Consider the following 19,686-nt stretch of genomic DNA (forward strand, 5'->3'; position numbering starts at 1 on the left):
TTGCTGTGTTTAACAGGTCAATGGTAAAGATTTGTCCAAGGCGACTCATGAACAGGCAGTCGAAGCTTTCAGAACAGCCAAGGATCCAATCGTGGTTCAAGTTCTACGAAGAGCTCCTAGAGCCAAAATGCTCAACCCTGCCCATGAGTCTCAGCTGCTGGACACAGGCACACAGACTGACATAACCTTCGAACACATCATGGCTCTTGCAAAGCGCGCCACTCCCACCCCACCCGCGGCAGTACTTGAGCAATGCCTGTTGCCAGAAGAGTAAGTTGAAACCTTGAAACTTTTTTATTTACTTGTTATGCTCAGTGCTTTCTAAACACTTACTTTTCTTAATGTTAAGCATATTATTAGAATAAATTGTTATAACACACACTTGAGACATAAGCGCGCCTGTTCAAAACAAAAATCTTATATACACTTAACATATACATAGAATGCTTTACACTATTTCAAAAAGGCCACCACATTATTTCAAGCTTTAATTTCACTTGAAGTAGGGGTTTGCTGTACACTTGCATACTCAAACATACAGTTAAATTAAATATTCACTTACACAGTATACACCACTGTCCATATGGATAACCAGACCTAGGGCAGGCATGTATAAATATTGGCCGGGCTAATTAATATTAGTTTCAGCCCTTCTGCTAAATTGGAAGTGTGATCAACAAGAGTCAATGAGAAGTAACCATTACAATCTTCCTAAATCCATGTAATATTTTGATAAAGATAAAATAGTGAAATGTTATTATATTTATATAGTGATATATATATATATATCTAATAATATATATATATATATATATATATATATATATATATATATTATCTATTATCAAAATATTACATGGATGTGTTAGATCATAATGGTTCTAGATAATAAAGCTCTATAGGTCTGAATGGCATACATTCACAGTTATTTTCCTATAAAGAAATCTCTTTATGTTGTATAATTCTGCCATTAATACCCTATTTCACAGTGGATTGTCATTACATTAATGGAGCCAAGGCCTTGACGACCTTGATAAAACATAAAAACTAAATTGGTGGAAGATTTAATGATAATATGAGGTACAGAATGAGCACAGAACTTCATTTCTATCAAATCTGTCTAATTATTCAATTGACCTTGAACAGTATAACTTTGAGGGTCTTATGTTAAGCAGAATTATTAACACATACATTTTAACTGCTTTATAATATGTATATTGTTTTATATTAATTATTTTAGACATTCACCTGGACATGAATATTATGACCCAAATGACTTCTTGGATGGCATGCACCAGGACATGGAGAGAGAAGAGTTGGAATATGAGGTACGAGTACGAATAACAGCATATTATGATGGTGTAATCACTTTTACAAAAAGCTAGAAGAATTTCTAAAGCGAATTAGCTAGCACTGAACAAATGGAAGAACATACCCAGTCTTGTAATTAGCATTCCATACAGCAGCATCTCAATTCATGCAACAAATATGATCCCCATAGCTTTGTAGCAATTTTACTTATGAACACAGCTAATTTGTCTTTGCATTCACATTTAAATATATGCCAGACAAGAGTTGAGATGCATGTTTAATATATATCATTAACAGATGCCAAGCGGCAACATCATTAGTTACTTGTGACAACCGTTAATACACCTCTGATTGAGTTAACTAAAAATAAAAAAAAGCTATAGTCTTCACATGAAAAACTGAGGCAATATATTGTCCATGAACATTTTTATTTGTATACGTTTAAAGAGAAGAGAAGAAAGGTCATTGGCCTTCCACTGTGTGGCCCAAATCTTAGCATCAATAACTTTGACTTTGATAGACTATGTCGTGCCAAAAGGTGAACGGCCGCTTGACATAGGCAGCTGAGCATTAGAAAAAGTCCCAGTGGCCTGATGGCATGTCTTGAAACCACTAAAACCTTGTTTAGTTCTTAAAGACAAAGATCAATGGATGGGTCAAAGCAATAACAAAGCGCTCCCTGTCGACCTCTCCTTGTGCTTTTTGTTGTTATTGATAAATGTTCTCTAACAGACCACAGGGGCCCAATATCCATTTACTGTAATGGAAATGTCAAGGCAGTGAAAGAAAAATATCAAGTCATTCTTCAAGGCTTCAGTGTAGAGGATATTGTCTGAATCAAAAGTTTCTGCATTTGTAGTGCAGTGCCACAGTGCCAGATGGTACTGATTTGCAATATTTGGTCTGCATCCTTGTTTTTGCCATTTGGGGTCACACAGCACTATTATAATTTTCGGGTTGGTAGGGGTGCTCTGACAAACTTGCAGAATGCTTTATATATATATATATATTATTACATTAGTGCTTTGTTGTCATTTTTCAGTCAGCCGCTTCAATTATTACAGATATTTAAGAAAAAATATCTTATTTGGGACCTAAGATTCGTTTTTTGTTTTTTTTTTAAATGTTAATATAGGAAAACAAATCTGTAAGTTCTGACTTTAGGCTTCAACCTGGTCACAAGTAACTAAATAGTTCCATCAATTAAGTCTAACAGGGATGATGACAGATTTACTGTGGGTATAGTATGTATTCGTGCTTGTATAACCTTTCAAGTACCATGTTATTATGTTGTAATACAACTACAGTGTCAAAGTATCTCGTCTGGTTTGCTTGTATGTTCTTTATTACAGTGATTTACCTTTTAGCACACTCTGAAAGTTAATTTTCAAGGTTGTAAGAACTATACAGCAAGTCATAAATATATCACCAATCGCAGTGTTTTACTGCCAGGGTCTGAAGTTTTTCACATCTGACATGACGTGCCTTATGATTAGAAATGTATAGACTGACATGGGAGTGCTTCATTTCTGTTGCTGTAATATGTAGTTGTCCATGGACAGTATTGCTGGAAAAAGTGTTCCCAACCTCCTGAAATCCAATTACAAATCTTTCTTTTAGAACTATATTCATTTTCCCCCCAGAGTTTTTATATTTAATAGTTCTGTCATTTGCATGTAGTTTTGATGGAGTCAGAATCTATCTTTATATAACTTTGCTGAAAAGCATTTAATGACTTGCTGTCAAAACAGTACCTCAGCCACTATTAAGCACGTATTGATTCTGCTGGCTCTTTTACTGAATGTTTTGAAAAAGGGAATACAATGGCAAAACATGCAATATTATAAAACAAGTCTATTAAAATGAAGGCTGTTCATGTTGCACCAAACCCAGTGTTTCCCTCCAGTGTCCTTATGCTTGCATTTTTATTTTCTCCGCTTTAAAATGTACCTTCTGTTTTAATATCTGAAATATTCTGATATTTTTTTTTTTTTTTAAACTTGGCATAAATATGTACTTACATGAGTGCTGCTCATTTTAGCAATGAGCACTTCACTGTCGCTTTTATTGATTGAGTAGGTAAAATGTCAGTAGCATTCACTACAATGTTATTTAACAAAGTACACATGTTGACAAGTCAATAAAAAGAGGCTGTTGACCTGTCAGTTCTTGGCAGCTCTCATTTATCAATAAATAATCCATCTTCAATTTGCTTAATAGCTTCAGAGCATTCAAGGTTTTTATACTCCAGTCTTTGAATGACAGCATACTTAAAAACATATTCAATACAGTGTACTTGTGATGACTGTTATGTGATCAGTATTTTCAGTAGTTTACAAATTCTAGGTTAGACATAGTTAGTAATTATAAAACATATTTTTCACTCAAGCCTTCCCTTCTTGACAGTTATCATAAGCAAAATACCAAAGTGGGTTCTCTTCCACAAATGAAACTGAAGGAAAATTTTAATTGAATAAGTTCAGATATTAATATCGTTTACATAAATAAAAAAAAAAAAAAAAAAAAAAAACATATGGATTACGGTAAAAATTGACCTTTAATGTTACTTTGAACCATTTTTGGTACACAGCTAAAAATGAAACTAGTTTAACTTGACCCTTTTTTTTTTTTTTTTTTAGGAAGTGGACTTGTACAGACTTAACAGCCAAGACAAGCTTGGGCTCACACTATGCTATAGAACTGATGATGAAGATGACACAGGGATCTATGTGAGCGAGGTAGGTGCACCGTGAATTTATTTTTGAACGGGCGTTATAAATCTGTTTTATCGGCTGTATCTACTGAAATGAAAGAGCCACGCATCAATAGTGTTCAGAGCTTGTGGGAGCAGGTTTTATATCAAAGATATTACCCCAAATCCCTTTTTTTTTTTTTTGTTACTGGCTGTAAGAAGGAAATTGGAGGTGACATGTGTACACTTCCCATTTATCATACTATAGTCTCTATAGCAACAGCCAATGTAAATGTGTATTTTTTTTCAGCATTCCCTTCATGCGATTGCTTTTAGGTAATATTATTCAGTGCTGTGATAGAAATGCCTTTAAAGATTTTGACTTTTGTTAAGAACTTTTGGTTATATAATATGAGAACTATATATATAATATATATATATATATATATATATATATATATATATATATATATATATATATATATATATATATTTAATAAATGGGGTATGTGAACCCCTCCGTAAGGGAATGTAGAGGCTTCCCTTAAATTATATTTTACCTTACATATTAAAATTATCTTCTGTGTTATGATAGATTGATCAAAAATCTAACAGGCTGCGAACGAGATTTCGAATCGGCTTTAGGCTCTTCCTCTACGAATTATCCAGAAAATACTTCAAATGTAGTTTAAACAGGAGTTCGTTCATTCAAATAACCAAAACATATTGGTTGTGTATTTTGAGAACTTGTCTTTACAATGTAATGATTTATTCATATTTATGTATTTATTTATTTTAATTAAGATTAATGGAATAGAGATTCAGAACAGGGAGGAAGCGGTGTCACTTCTGACCAGCGAAGACAACAAGAATGTGTCTCTCCTTGTAGCCAGGCCTGAGATTCAGGTGAGTGTTCATTCAGTTAGCCATTTAACGGGAATCATTAATAATGTAAGAAGTAACAAACATGTCAACTGGGTTAGGTGAAGTTCAGTATTAACACCTTCTTCTGATCGAGGGGCTTGAAGGATTAGTGGAAGCTTAGGAGACGAACACAAAAACAAGCCATTACTGTTACCCTTCTGTACAGAAAACTCACACGGAAGTGGGCTGTGTTACTTAATTTTTTTTTGACAAGCTTTTTGGTACAATCCATATTACCATAAGCTGTCAAATAACTTATTTTTGTTGTTCGCTGTTTCTAGCTGGACGAAGGATGGATGGATGACGACAGGAATGACTTTCTTGATGATTTGCACATAGATATGCTGGAGGAGCAACACCATCAGGCTATGCAATTTACTGCCAGCATGCTTCAGCAGGTAAGGTTATTTTACAGTACAACACATTGTCAAAAATGTCATATCGTATACCTACCGTTTCAGAATTTTGAAGATTTCCCAAAAAACATGTTTTTCAGGTCCAGTAATCATTTCATATTTGATTATTTAGATTCTGACTTGATTCTCTGAAAGATAGTTCAATTATTAATAACATTTTCTTTTGGAGTTTGTAATGTCATTTTTTGTAGTTTATGTTATGTCCTAAACACTACACCACATCTGACTTTAATCATTACAGTCAACTGGGTTGTTAAGTTGAACATTCCTCTCAGTTTAATCAACAGTCATTATAAATTGTATGGTTTAATTTATATTTTGAACATAAGTAAAACATTTAAAGTAAAAAGACAATATGCAGTAATACAAATATAATAAAAAAAAAAATATGCATAGATATGGTCTATCAAATTCACTGGTTCAAAAATGAACCGCTTTTCATTTTGTTTGACAATTCTTCACTATTTTGTATCTCCAGAAGAAGCACGATGAGGATGGAGGAACTACAGACACGGCTACAATTTTATCCAACCAGCACGAGAAAGACAGCGGATTGGGGCGTACTGACGAGAGCACCCGCAACGATGAGAGCTCAGAGCAGGAGAACATGGGAGACGACCACACCACTTCATCCAACACTTTAGGCAGTCGCAAAAAACTGACTTACAGCCATGACACTCTGGGAAGTGGGGATATGCAGTTCAGCAATGAGTCCTTCATATCTGCCGATTACACAGATGCAGACTTTCTGGGGATTCCTGCAGACGAATGCGAAAGATTTCGAGAGCTTCTTGAGCTGAAGTGCCAAGTGAAGAGTGCAAACCAGTACAGCCTTTATTATCACACCAGTGCAATGGACATGAATAAAAGCGACCAGGAAAGTGTAGATAAGGAGTTGGAGATGCTGAATGAAGAGCTGAGAAACATTGAGCTGGAATGCCTGAACATTGTACGAGCCCACAAGATGCAGCAGCTGAAAGAGCAGTACCGAGAGTCCTGGATGCTTCACAACAGCGGCTTCCACAACTACAACACCAGCATTGACGCTCGCAGACACGAGCTGTCTGACATCACAGAGCTGCCGGAGAAATCAGATAAGGACAGCTCAAGTGCTTACAATACTGGGGAGAGCTGCAGGAGCACTCCTCTTACACTGGAGATGTCCCCTGACAACTCTCTCCGCAGAACTGCTGATGATATCAACAGCCAGGGCAGTGAAGGTGTGGTGGCCAATAGCACAGGGCCCAGTGGAGCAGCGCCAAAGGCTTCTCTGTCCCAAGCTGGAGGCCAAGAGTTGAGCTCTGTTAAATCCCGCCCCTCTTCCTCTAAGGATTCCAGCAAGCAGTCAGAGGGAAAGGACAGGAACACTACAGATGCCAGCAAGACTTCAAAAGCTGGTAACTTATCCTACCAGCACTCTCCTTACAAGCATGCTCACATCCCAGCTCATGCCCAGCACTATCAGAGTTACATGCAGTTGATCCAGCAGAAGTCAGCAGTAGAATATGCCCAGAGCCAGATGAGTCTGGTCAGCATGTGCAGAGACCCCAGTTCTCCAAGCCAATTGGAACCTAAGATGGAGTGGAAGGTAAAGATCAGGAGCGATGGGACGCGGTACATCACTAAGAGGCCGGTGAGGGACAAGCTACTCAAGGAGCGTGCGATAAGGATCAGAGAGGAGCGTAGCGGCATGACGACGGACGATGACGCAGTCAGCGAGATGAAAATGGGCCGCTACTGGAGCAAGGAGGAGCGCAAACAGCATATAGTACGAGCGAAGGAGCAGAGGCAGAGACGAGAGTTCATGAAGCAGAGCAGACAGGATTGTCTGAAGGAGCAGGGCAGTGGAGAGGAGAAAAAGGAGGTGAATATTATTGAACTGAGCCACAAAAAGATGAACAAGAAGAGGAACAAGAAAGTTTTCGACAATTGGATGACGATCCAAGAACTGTTAACTCACGGCACTAAATCCCCAGATGGAACGAGAGTATACAATTCCCTTTTATCTGTAACCACTGTGTAAGTGGGCTGTCTGAATAATGTAAATATGACTCTGCCAGTTGGAGTAGAAATTCCTGCCTCGTTAAATGTGGCAACCCTTTTTTTTTTGTGTAAATACAAAATGGTCTTCAGATGTTGATAGAGCTACAATGCCAACATGTAAAAGGTTGGATATCAGAAATGTTTTAAAACAGATAATGAATTGTAGTATTGCTTTGAAGGCAAAATAAGTACAGATTTTTTTCACATGCTTTCAATAATCTATACCTTTGTACCTTTGAATAATACGTAAAACTGTTACACGTCTGGAAACTTTATACACCAATAGCCATAGCATCGTTATTTTTTAGTTTTTAGTTTTACTACGAACTTTAAAGTCCTCTTGCAATTGTAGAAACAGAAAGCTTGCCTAGGTCATAAAAATAACTGCCAACATGTATGTATTTGTAAGAAGACATGTATTTTCTACCAGTATTTTACTGTATGTGTACGTTTACGTATTTTTAAATCAATATTTAGCCTCAAGGTTATTTGCAGTATCCTTTTTATATTGGACATTTGTAAATTTTATTACATTTTTCCAAAGGATCATTGATATTCCGGTTTGTATTGATATTCCGGTTTCTTTTTTAGTCTGTATTAAAAAGTGCTATCAAATGGATTCTGCAAAAACGTAAAACACTTGCTAAAATTGGCTTGCTCTAAAGCAGGGTATTGCTACCTGCAAACATCTGCAGCGTGTTAAATACATTTTGCATGTATAGTTAATTAATTTGTTTATATAAAACACTTGGAATTATTAAAGCCTAATGTAGTTACTGTGCGCTTTGTAGGATTAGATTGGATGTACTGAACTAAATATTGCATTTTAATGAATCTTTAGTTAGCAGCACATTGTGATGTCTTGTAAAATGAGAGAAATAATAAATTATTGTTTTATATTTGATGAGCTTTCAAAATGGTGGTTGCTGTATGTTTCATTCTTGCATCTGTTGTTTCAAGGGTCACAATGAAACTGAAGCCATTCCTTTGGTCAGGTCTAGTTCACACTCTATATAAAACTCCAAGTAATCAACTTCCCCGGTTTGTGAAGGCATTGAAGTCAATGGGATTGTGAAGTTGGGGATAGCGGTCAGCCACTGGTGCTTCCTTGAAGAACGCCAAATGTTATGGCTTTCTAACATAAAATGTACCTGTCATTTGCGTTTTTTAATGCTCCCCTCATTTCACACATTGGCAGCCTTTATTTGTGATTTAATAAAATGCAATTTTCTTTTTAGCTAGAGGCCCAATGGTATAGACGAAATTTAAGTGACCACTTTAGACTAACATTTTGCCATTATTTTTTTGATTTGTAAAGATTCAGTAGAAATTCAGGGGAATAAAAAACTATTGAGGGCCATGTCTTGGCAATTGTATGAGTTTGATGGAGTTATTTCTGATACTGGAGATGTAGCTCCTGGAGATCATGGGAATCACTGACTTATAGTTTGTTTCAAATTAATACTCCATACTGTTATATGTTAGCTATTTGACAGGAACTCATTCACCACAGACACACACAGAATGCTACCCAAAAAAAGTATTAACCTCTTTGAATATTGCCCTTCATTTTTAATACAAGCAGCACCGCCAGAGACAATGAACTATAAATGTTGGCATTACATTAATTTGTCTGCACATAAATCAAGGTATTTTCTTTTATCAATTAGGTTAATTACATTAGACTGTCAGTCAGTGTAAACCTTTTTTTTTTTTTTGAATCAACTTTAAAAATATTGACTACACCTTTTAATTTAATTTAATTTAATTTATTTGAATGCAGACAGAGGCCATATATTCTGTAAATTAAGGTCTTCAGTTATGCATGATAAATTGCCACAGTCCAGGTATGTGTAGCTGTCAAGTGCTTCCCCATATTCTCATTTGCTAGCCTATTGGTACTCGTCTGGCACAGACTTTATTTACTCGAACACGAGATATGACATTTTCAACAGTAAATAAGTCAATACCGCCCCAAAGCAGAAGAATCAATTTAATATACATATCATTCCTGACAGGAGTATTTGTTGGGGGAATGAACAATAAACAGTTCTGAACTTAATTTACAGTACAAATAAACTTGCACAATCCTAGAAACATTGCCTCAATATGTTATAAAAAATTCTTACACGTAACTCAGTATTACAGTTTAAACTCCCATGCTAGTCCTGATATAACTTTTAGTCCCATCAGCTGCTTCATTACTAATGTTTATCTTTAGATGCAGATGTTATTTTGCTTTACATGTAAATGTGGGGTGCTGGTTGATCAGAAACATTAATTTACATTAATGTATCATGTATTAAGTTCAAAGGCGGAAGATAGCATCTTGTATAAGAGAATACTTATATAACGGATTTAATTGATTACTTCTGGTAAGTGATGTGCTCATTCTTGCCCATTGTCCCAAGAATGCATTTGAGAGAATAGAGATATACTATTTGATATTTCCTTCCTGGAGCATTTACTAGTTTTGTTTTGGCGTTCCGACAGAACCCCCATTTCTCTTGATGTAGATATTAAAACCATTCTAAGGACCTGGGGCCCGGTTCTATATTACGAGGTCACCTGCAATCTCAATCAGTTATCACCTGTTTCTATATTCGATTTGATTTGTAAGTGGTGGGAGTCGTGTTTCAAATACGACAGATAGACTAGCCATGTCTGAAAATACATGAACCACACACCACAAGGAATGTATTTTGAATGGTCTTGGAAATCACATTTGCATAATCATTAGTCATATGACTATAGGTTTTAAGTGACCTAACACCCCCTTTTCTAATTTATGCTGTTTATATCCCATGTAGTGTACATGTTTGGAACTGCACCATAAACACAGCATTGTGTTACTAATAAAGAGTTACTTAAGTCTAATTTAATATCGAATATCTAACTTTGTTAGAACACATGTGACACATTTAAAAAAACAAATATAATCAGTCTAATTGTCAAGGGGAATTGTGGGTTGTGTTAGGAGACAATCTGGACAGGAAAATCAGTAAAGGCATCTGACGAAACAGCAACAAAAAGAAAGCATTATACAAGCAGAGCTAGCTTGCAGATGGGCCTACTGCGAGGAGAAGTACAAATAAATAAGGACATGTTATTGTTTTAAATTAACAGCCGTGTAATGTTTTCCTCAAAAGGGAAATCAAAAGGGCTGAAAATTGCAAATAGAATAAATGCGGCTCACGGGCCATAACATGGGATCAAACAGGCAGAAACCCCCTCACCCTGCACACTCTCAACAGAAGAGAGGATCATTTCTTGATCGATTTTCAATTTTATTTATTTATATACCACCTTTCATGCCACAGTATCTCAAAGCGCTTTACACGTGGTTAAAGAGAAAGAAGTATACAGTATCAAGAAATAGTCATTAAAAAAACATTTAAAAAAAACGTCTACATAAGTCTAATAATAACAATATGTAATTGTAATAATAATATAATATATATATATATATATATATATATATATATATATATATAGTATATATAATATAATATATATATACTGTGCACACATCTTCAGATGCCCCCTGTCGCTGTACAGCCTGTCTTAAATACACAGCATACATTAGAGCAGCCATGTTTCTCAAAGTTCAATAAGGGAAATGACTGTGGTCCTCCTGTCGTATTTATATGCCAAGTAAATTGGTGTCCATGTAATACGACCAAGTAGTGTGAGCAACGTTGTATTGAAACGTTACCTCTATTGTATATTGTGCTCCCAACGTCATATTAGCCTGATACCACATCGTACTGGTGTATAGAAACGAGCCTCACACACTGGAAACATGGAGGTAAAGGGCTGTTAGGGATTATTAGAAGCACAGTATAAAGTGTACTATTTCACAGCATAAGTTACTGCCTTACTGATTCTTTACTAATAGATATTGCCTTGGGTTTAGTATTACCTTTGCTTATGAAGTGGGAGTGAGCAAAGCAGGGTAAAACATTGGTTTGATGAACCAGATAAGCTGTTTTTTTAATTGTCATTGAGTGCATTTCGTAGAGAAATGTGGTTGCTGTAACAAAAGCCGACAGACAACAGCTAAATCATTTGAAAAACATAAAAGAAAGCTTTCTAATCAGAAAATAGATGCAATTTTCAGTAGTCCCTGTCTACATATAGTAGAAATGTGACTTAAGAAGGTTTAAAGGATTGCATTATAATTTAATATTGCATGCATGACTAATCATGGTCTTCCCCTTAAACATGTTATTGGTTAACAACAGTTCTTATTTAAAGTGACTCTCACCCGCTATTGCAACCCTACTGGAATGCCTGCTTTATATCTAACTGGGATCAGCAGGCAAACAAACATCATCTGGAAATCTAGTCATCATGGCATATGGAAAATTAGATCAAGATATGTGATATCTTTATAACAAAAGCTAGACCTAAGGACAGCACAGAATTACAGAATACGAAAGAGCTTTTGCAGAACGTGGGTTTAAGTAAAAAAAAAAAAAAGATAGAGTATATAGTTTATAAGGGGAACAGAGGGAGTATACAGTGGGAGGTAAGCCAACAATAGCTTCCCTATTAGTTATGCATATGGCGTGCCCTAAATATTTGTAATCCAAGTACATTGTCACCTGCTTCTTATCAATATTCACCAGAATAGATCATTCACAGTCAAGAAGAATTTTCACGGGTTAGAATACATAGAAAGCATCATTCAATAAAATCCATAAACCACTCAATGTCACTTCAATGTGTTATTGATCTATTACCCCTAATAAAATAAATAATAAGTGTCTAAGTCAAGTAGGAGCTAAGTCAAGTAGATACATGTTTTGTCTAGTGCCTTTCATTACGCTGATGAAGATCCTAGTCAAAACATTTGTCTACTTGACTTAGTTTCTTTTCCTAAGGTTTCACTTACGAATCTCAACAGTATGTAGAAAGAGTGTTCACACAATATCATGTATATAAGGCTCAAGGCCAAGGTAGCAGTTCGAAATGCTGTACTATACGTGTAGTTTCTGCACCATATGCTGTCTATTGATTTCAAACAATAAATATTCCACTTAAGTGTATGTACGGGGATAACCTTTCCCTACTATAGCTACCTATCAGTATATTATGGGTCCCTCATGGCTGTAAATAAACAAGTGTGTAGTGAGCGGGGGCAGATATCTGCCCTTTACCTCTTGGTCTTGACATTGAATCCCTCTGACTCAGGCTGGAACCCCTCTTAGAAAATTGCAAGCGTAAGTAAAGACAAAGGGCCACAGGATAAATAACTGAGCATTGCAGATATAACAAAGTGCAGCGGAATTGTACAATATGTTTTAGGCTTATTAAATCTCAGGACTAATAGTTATTTTATTTAGTATAAGAATATTGGATTTCAAAACTCCTGATTTGCTTAAAGCATGGGGAAGCTGTAAGCAGCAGCAAGATATAACACATATCTGCTGCGCAACTTGCTGCTCAGACAAAAGCAAAGTGTTCAGACATGTTTTATGTTTTATATGTGTCCCATAATCAACTAACAAAGAGCTACACCCCTTGAACCAGCATAGACATGTATTGCCTTGTTATCATGTAAATCAATATAACAGCCAACCTGAACAACTTATCCCTTCTAATGCAGTATGTAATTGTGAGTATCAATGACAAGGTGGTACAACCATCTGTTCAACACAGCCTGGATGGGATCCCAGGAACCTCATTTGCATGTTTGGAAAAACACCCTCAAGAGATTATTAATCAGGCAAATCTTGAAACAACTGCAAAAAAACTGCCAATAAGCATATTAACACAGTCAAATACATGATGTGTGGCAATACTATACATCGTCAAAATTGATGAGAGATAACAGTTATCTTAATAGATGTATTATTTTTGTTTAAAATCACTGCATATCCTTTTCGGTTTCTGTCATCACATCCTGGTGACTTTTTAAAACGCATAATTATAAAGCACTCATGGGGCTGGTACCTGTGTGATACCATTTACCTGTTCCTGTCCAACAGTCTTTCCCTAGTGAATGTAAGAAATTCCATTCTAATGCTACTGGCAAATAAACTTAAAGACAACTCACTGACCCCAAGTTCAGAAAGCAGAGATGCAATAGACATTGGCTCATGAGTTTGATTGCTTAGACTACTAAATCAGCTATGTTCAATTCCAGACACAACAAACATGCATCAGATTATGAACTTGCTGATATTGTGTAATTGATTGAAGAATCTCATGTGATTGTTTGTAATGTGCAAAATACCAATTATCAAATCACTACAGAAATGCAATGCATTCATGGTAACTTCATAATATACAAATATAAAATGTAGTCAGTACCAGTACATCCATTACCTTATCAACAAGGTGCTATGTATCTGATTATAACATGCGCACCTAAGAAGCCTTGTGTTATAGCTCTTGTTATGTAGTTATCTCATGTAGTTGTTTTATTTAGCTATAAACTATATATTATCACTTCACTATAACTTGTATCTGCACAGCCTGTACATAATACACATAAATTATCCTAATGTTTAAAAGGGTGTATGATATGATATGCAATATGAACACAACTCTCATACTCCAGTCAAATAATGTAGGACACTGCAAGTGCTAAAACAAAGCAAGAATTACACTTTATTTTTAATACTCTTGAGAAGCTCTATTAGGATATTGAGAAACAAATGCATACATTCGTTTTGCTGACATGAAAAGTTAAGTACCTTGGGAAAATATATCCATCTAATTCGATTAGTGGCAATATGAAAACACAATAAATTGCTTATAATCATTTAGAATGCACCTTAGCTATGATAAAGCAACCTTTTACTGGTTTTAGTGAAGGCTCCTCAGTATCTTCAATGGTTGAAAAGAAATATCAGACTTCCAGTGTATAATCCTCCACCTATCACAGCGATTACATACCAAACCAGCACTGACAGGACAAAGCAGCAATAGATTATACTCAGATAGCATTGGTAAGCTTTTGATTTTTTCCTTCCAATGGTAATCCCTACCCCCAGTGTTTCAACAATAAAGTCAACCCACTATGAAAACAGATTTAAAATCTTAATCAGAAAGCAAGGAGAAGCTGTGCATTTTAAAATGCTCTTCAAAGACGGTCGTGCTATACTGCCTGCAAAAATGTTCTTTACGCTTTTCTTTTCCTTAATCTGAGCCACAGTCAGTACTAATACATTTAGGTTTGCTGAAAGCTATGTATCGTGTGCCTCTTCCATGATTAACATGTGCTTGTACAAATAATGCAGAAGTAAACTCCTTCTTTGCCAATTGCTTCTCTTGCTGTTGACAGAGTAATTGAACCAGATTCATCAAATGATCATTAATCTTTCTGCTACAGTTGTGACCACTATATTGATCTGTGGTCCAGACTGTCACTGCACCAAGCCAATAGTATAATAAAATAGATGATTAGTTAAACAGAGTCCCAGTTGATCTTTTTTCTCCACTCAGTAAAAACAGGACTTTACTACAGTAAGACTTAGGGGTAGGTGTACTAAGATGGGCCAGCAGTGCAAACATAACACAATTTGCATTGCCAGCAGCTTTAGTACATCTCATTATGATATTTGCGAACCCTCAACTACACACCATTTTTGCAAATTTATGCAGGTACGCCCATAATTACACATTCATCTAAACTTGAAGTGCAAGGAAAAAGTCCCTAAAAAGTCACAAATAGCATTGCGCTTGTTTAGTAGATTTCACCCAAGGCATCCGACTCATTTACTATTGCAACAGGCGCAACACTTTAGTACATCTACCCCTAAATGTTTTTTTTTTTTTTTTTTTTTTTTTTTTTTTTTTACATGTAGTTGATTATAGTGTTTTGGTGAATGAGCATCTCTTTTCATCAACAGTTGGCACTGATTGTTCCTTAAAGCAGACATATGCAGAGCTCTTAAACCTGATAAAATCCATCAACAGTTGGTGAACAATCTCATACAAACTCTAGAAACAGATTTTACTGTCATAGCCTAAGACAGCTTTAGGAACACAGGATACAAAGATTGAATTCTTAGTTAAAGCTGTTATAGATGCACACAGAATACTATCTTTACAAACACAATTAAATACTTGTAACAAAACATTCGACATTTGTAGCTCTCCATGTGCACATGTATTATCTTGGGGCATGCACCGCAGGTATTTATCTAGGTCTACTATATATATATATATATATATATATATATATATATATATATATATATATATATATATATATATATATATATATATATATATAAAGACTAGAAATCCATTGTCTTAGAAAACAGCAATGTCCCTTGAATTACCATAGCAATTTAAATATGCTTCGTTTTCAATTAAATTGCATTGTGTTTTATCAGTATCAATTATGTAAATGCTTAAATACCATTTCAGTATCTGCCTTTTGGGATATATTTGTGGGACATGAGAAGTGTAATAGAATTGCAATCTAGTCTAAGCTCTAGAGTAAGATTAATATAACTATTAATGAAGCCGAACCTTTTTCTATACAACATACACTTCAGAATCCATTTCACTCATCATTGACTTTATTAGTTGACATTGCTTTCCCTGTTAATACAAAACACTGGTTGCAGGCCATTGTTACCACTATTGAGAAGCAGAGAACAAATTGCTCTCAACTTTTTACAATGAGCTACCATTAGTGGTGCAATCCGCATCCTAATTTCTTATTCAATTATCATATAGGCATTTCTCAGCGATAATCGATGCATTGGCGTTTTATTTTTCAATTTAAAAAGCAAACATTGTTTTTACTTTTTTTGACTAAAAACACTGTTGTGCATAATAGTTCAACAAAAAGGCACACATTACATTCAAATGGGAACACTTCCAATTATAAAAAAAGAAATACAAAAGGACTTGTGTTTGGAACAACTGAAACGAATATGCGTGCATCCGGAACAGATCATAGGGTTGCCAACTGGTCAGTTTTCGACCGGACATCCAGTTTTAAGAGAATTTGTACAGTGTCCCGTCAGAACTACTGACCAGACAGCAAAAGTCTGGTTGTTGCGGATCTTGCTTACTGACTGTTCATTGCCATTTGGATATTTCCATTCTCAGTGAGCCAGTCCTGTTTCAACACTGCACTGTGCAAACATTTTTTTTTTTTTTATTATCGGTCCGTTAAGTTGGAGAACTACTCTGAAAGGTATTCTGCGTTATTTTACCATTCATTGCTTAGCGGGATACAATTGCAGGGCATCAATATAAATCACTCACAGCACTGTGGAACAATTACTTTAGTTTACCAGTATAACTAACAAAATCACATGATTGGGATGCAAACGTTATTTATCAAATATTAAAGTTACCAGTTTGGTATTTGCTTTTCAGAGTGAAATGAACCTGTCAGTATTCAATCTTTCTTTCACCAAATTACCTTAACAATGACAATAGAGACAGGCCAGACCAGTCACTGATGTCCAGATTCAATTGACCATAAAGGCAGAGGTGATCGTTTTGACCTCTGTTTTTTGTTTGTTTAGAAAGCTAACCCTTGACCCTGACTTTGGCATAACCCTGTTCTATTTATTCTTTATATGACAAACCCTAAAATTAATTAATTAAATCATTAAAAAGACAGGAGAACCACAGTACTTTGTCAGTAACAACTGTAAAAACATGTTGTGAAATAACATGTCAATCACGTCTTGTTTCAAAATGTTTTCAATATACCATAATTACCTTGTCAATTTCACTGAAAGTAACAAAACTGTGTTGGTATACAGAATATAAACTGAAAGTAACAAATATTTCACTGAAAATAACAAAACTGTGTTTGTATACAGAAAATATTGGATATATTATATATATTCTTATAATATATATCTCTATATTATATATATATATTCTCTCTCTGAGATGAGATGTAGAGCGATCTTAATCCTCTTTCAACACTCTCTCATTAACATTTTTAAAACCTATTGTAATTACGTGAGAAGACAGAAACCAGGGCATACCGTATGGGAATTAATTTCTTGCAGCACCATTTTAATACACTCAAGTGCATGCCAGGATTGAATGTGTGTAGTCATCGTTTGCATATAAAATTAGCCATAGGACCATATTATGTAGCAAAGCACTCAAACTGAAGGACTTGTGAATGGGCAGTTTATTTTTTAAAAACTTTCTGACGGTTCATTGGATAGAAAGAGGGTTACTTGTATGTATTATGTCAAAGTGAGTTCCAATATCACAGGAGAAGTGCATCTAGTCTTTTGTACCACCTGCATGCTAAACATGTTTTTACTTCTCAAAATATATATTTTTAGTAGTTCTTCTGCTACAAACAACAACAATACAACAACAAATGAAACCAATCAGTTTTGAAAGAGTACTCTTTAGGAAATGTAGGATTGCCATAAACTCATGAATCAAGCACGATACTATAATGAGTCCTGTTGACTGCAGACCTGTTAACATTTTAGCATTGTTTTATTTCAATGTCCACATTTATTTCAAACAATATTATTTACAATTACGGAGAATATAACCGTTACTCATTGATTGTTGTGTTTTATTTAGGCAATTTCAAATTCATAATAAAGTGAACTTTAAACAATATATTATAATATATATATATATATATATATATATATATATATATATATATATATATATATATATATATATATATATATATTATATTATTCATATTATATATATATATGTATACATATGTATTTACAATTGTCGCTAAGGTAAACGTACATTGACCTTTGTACACAAAAAAAAATCCCAACAAAGGAAGCACTAACTTTTTTTTCTGCTGCTAGTCAAAAGATTAATTCATGTCCTCAAAGAAAAGGTATATACTTTTTAATGACTTCGGTGTTGCTATTGCTTTAAAAAATAAAATACGGGTATTTCTATTTTAATGTAGATTATTTCAAGAGATGGCATTAAAATAAAAGCAGCCAGAAGACACATTCAAGCCATTCATCTCTGGCTGCTGGGATGTAATTGATTACCCCTCTGTAAGGATGGCTGAGCACAGACTGCTATGATTTATGTCTTGGGAGAACCGTGTGTACAAACTCTTTAATGGGAGATAACAATATGGCATGCAAAGCAAACAAAGAAACTCGCAATCCATTTTTTGAGGGGAGATTCTTTACTGATGGTTTTTTTTTGTTATTATAACATACTTGTCAGATGTTTATTTCCATGCTGCCATATTGTTTCCTTTAAGTGCTATTTGCACTGTTTCACTTTCAGGGTACAGTTCCAAAACATATGTTTAGCAGCTGGTAAGAGGCAGGTTGAAATTTACTCACCAAAGCCTTTGAAGTCCTTGACCTTGTTTACATATTCTTTAATTCAAATCTAGTTCAAATCCCATTCATCTGAGTCGCTCTTAAAGTTGTCTTGAACCATTCCGTTACTTAATAAGTATCTCTTCAGTAATCCAACGATAAGGTAAAACTACTTTAAAAAAATACCTTTCAGAAAACAAAGAACACATCATAAGATGAATCACGTTGTGTGTTACGTGATCGCCTTTACAGTATATGTGTCTACAAAAATTTTATAACTGCAACTGCAAGTAGGAAACCAAGGGCCACTTTATCACATATTTAGGTAAGTTACATAACATGTAACATGTGGTTGATAGTGACTGGCAGCTCTTAGAAGAAGACTATGCAAAACCAATGTCAGTTGTGAGAAACTGTACCCACTGGAATGCTGTGCGTGTAGTTACACAGAATAGATTTCTCCCAAGTTCTGAGTGGGTTGCCATCTAATAAAGTGGCCATCACATAAACATGTATATCGTAGCTTCCTAAAGTGACTTTCACCTCAGGAGTGTGAGGTCTGAAATTGATTGTGGCGGTATCAGTATTTCTAGAGATTCATTATGAGAGACTGAGTGTCATTGTGCCGTTCTTACTTTCCAGCCATAGCAACTCAGTACAATTATTAACACACCACCATTCTACATAAAGCTTATCAGACAGGTAACAGTAAAATTGTCAAAGTCTCAAAAATCTGTGAAACCCTTCAAGGCAAAAAGAAAAGAAGAACAACTATTCAATAAGGCAGAGGTGACAACAAATGATGGGACTATCACTATCCATTAGGTAAATAATCCAGCTGAATGTACATATAAAAGTCTTTACATCTATGACAGACCCTTGATGGCAGAATCAACACGGAAGCCAAAGAAAGAGGAATATAGCCATTTGAACTGCTGGCAAGATATATCACATTATACCAATTTGATTATACCATATGCACCTACTTAAAAAAAAAAAAAAAACTGTATTTGGCTACACCAAGGTT

General features: G+C 35.1%; 1 protein-coding gene across 1 annotated transcript in view; it reads left to right on the forward strand.

Annotated features, from left to right (window-relative positions):
• The window catches only part of LOC121329003 (E3 ubiquitin-protein ligase PDZRN3-B-like), a 95,021-nt gene extending 86,731 nt beyond the window's left edge, over positions 1–8,290 (forward strand). The window contains exons 4-10 of the mRNA XM_041274165.1: positions 17–270; positions 1,241–1,328; positions 3,951–4,060; positions 4,599–4,686; positions 4,808–4,909; positions 5,209–5,325; positions 5,822–8,290. Of these exons, the coding sequence (XP_041130099.1) occupies positions 17–270; positions 1,241–1,328; positions 3,951–4,060; positions 4,599–4,686; positions 4,808–4,909; positions 5,209–5,325; positions 5,822–7,366 (2,304 nt within the window). The 3' untranslated portion in view covers positions 7,367–8,290. The remainder of the gene's footprint in view (positions 1–16; positions 271–1,240; positions 1,329–3,950; positions 4,061–4,598; positions 4,687–4,807; positions 4,910–5,208; positions 5,326–5,821) is intronic.
• Positions 8,291–19,686: the final 11,396 nt, after the last annotated feature.

Source organism: Polyodon spathula, chromosome 16 (genome assembly GCF_017654505.1).
Source record: "Polyodon spathula isolate WHYD16114869_AA chromosome 16, ASM1765450v1, whole genome shotgun sequence".
NCBI classification, from domain to species: Eukaryota; Metazoa; Chordata; class Actinopteri; order Acipenseriformes; family Polyodontidae; genus Polyodon; species Polyodon spathula.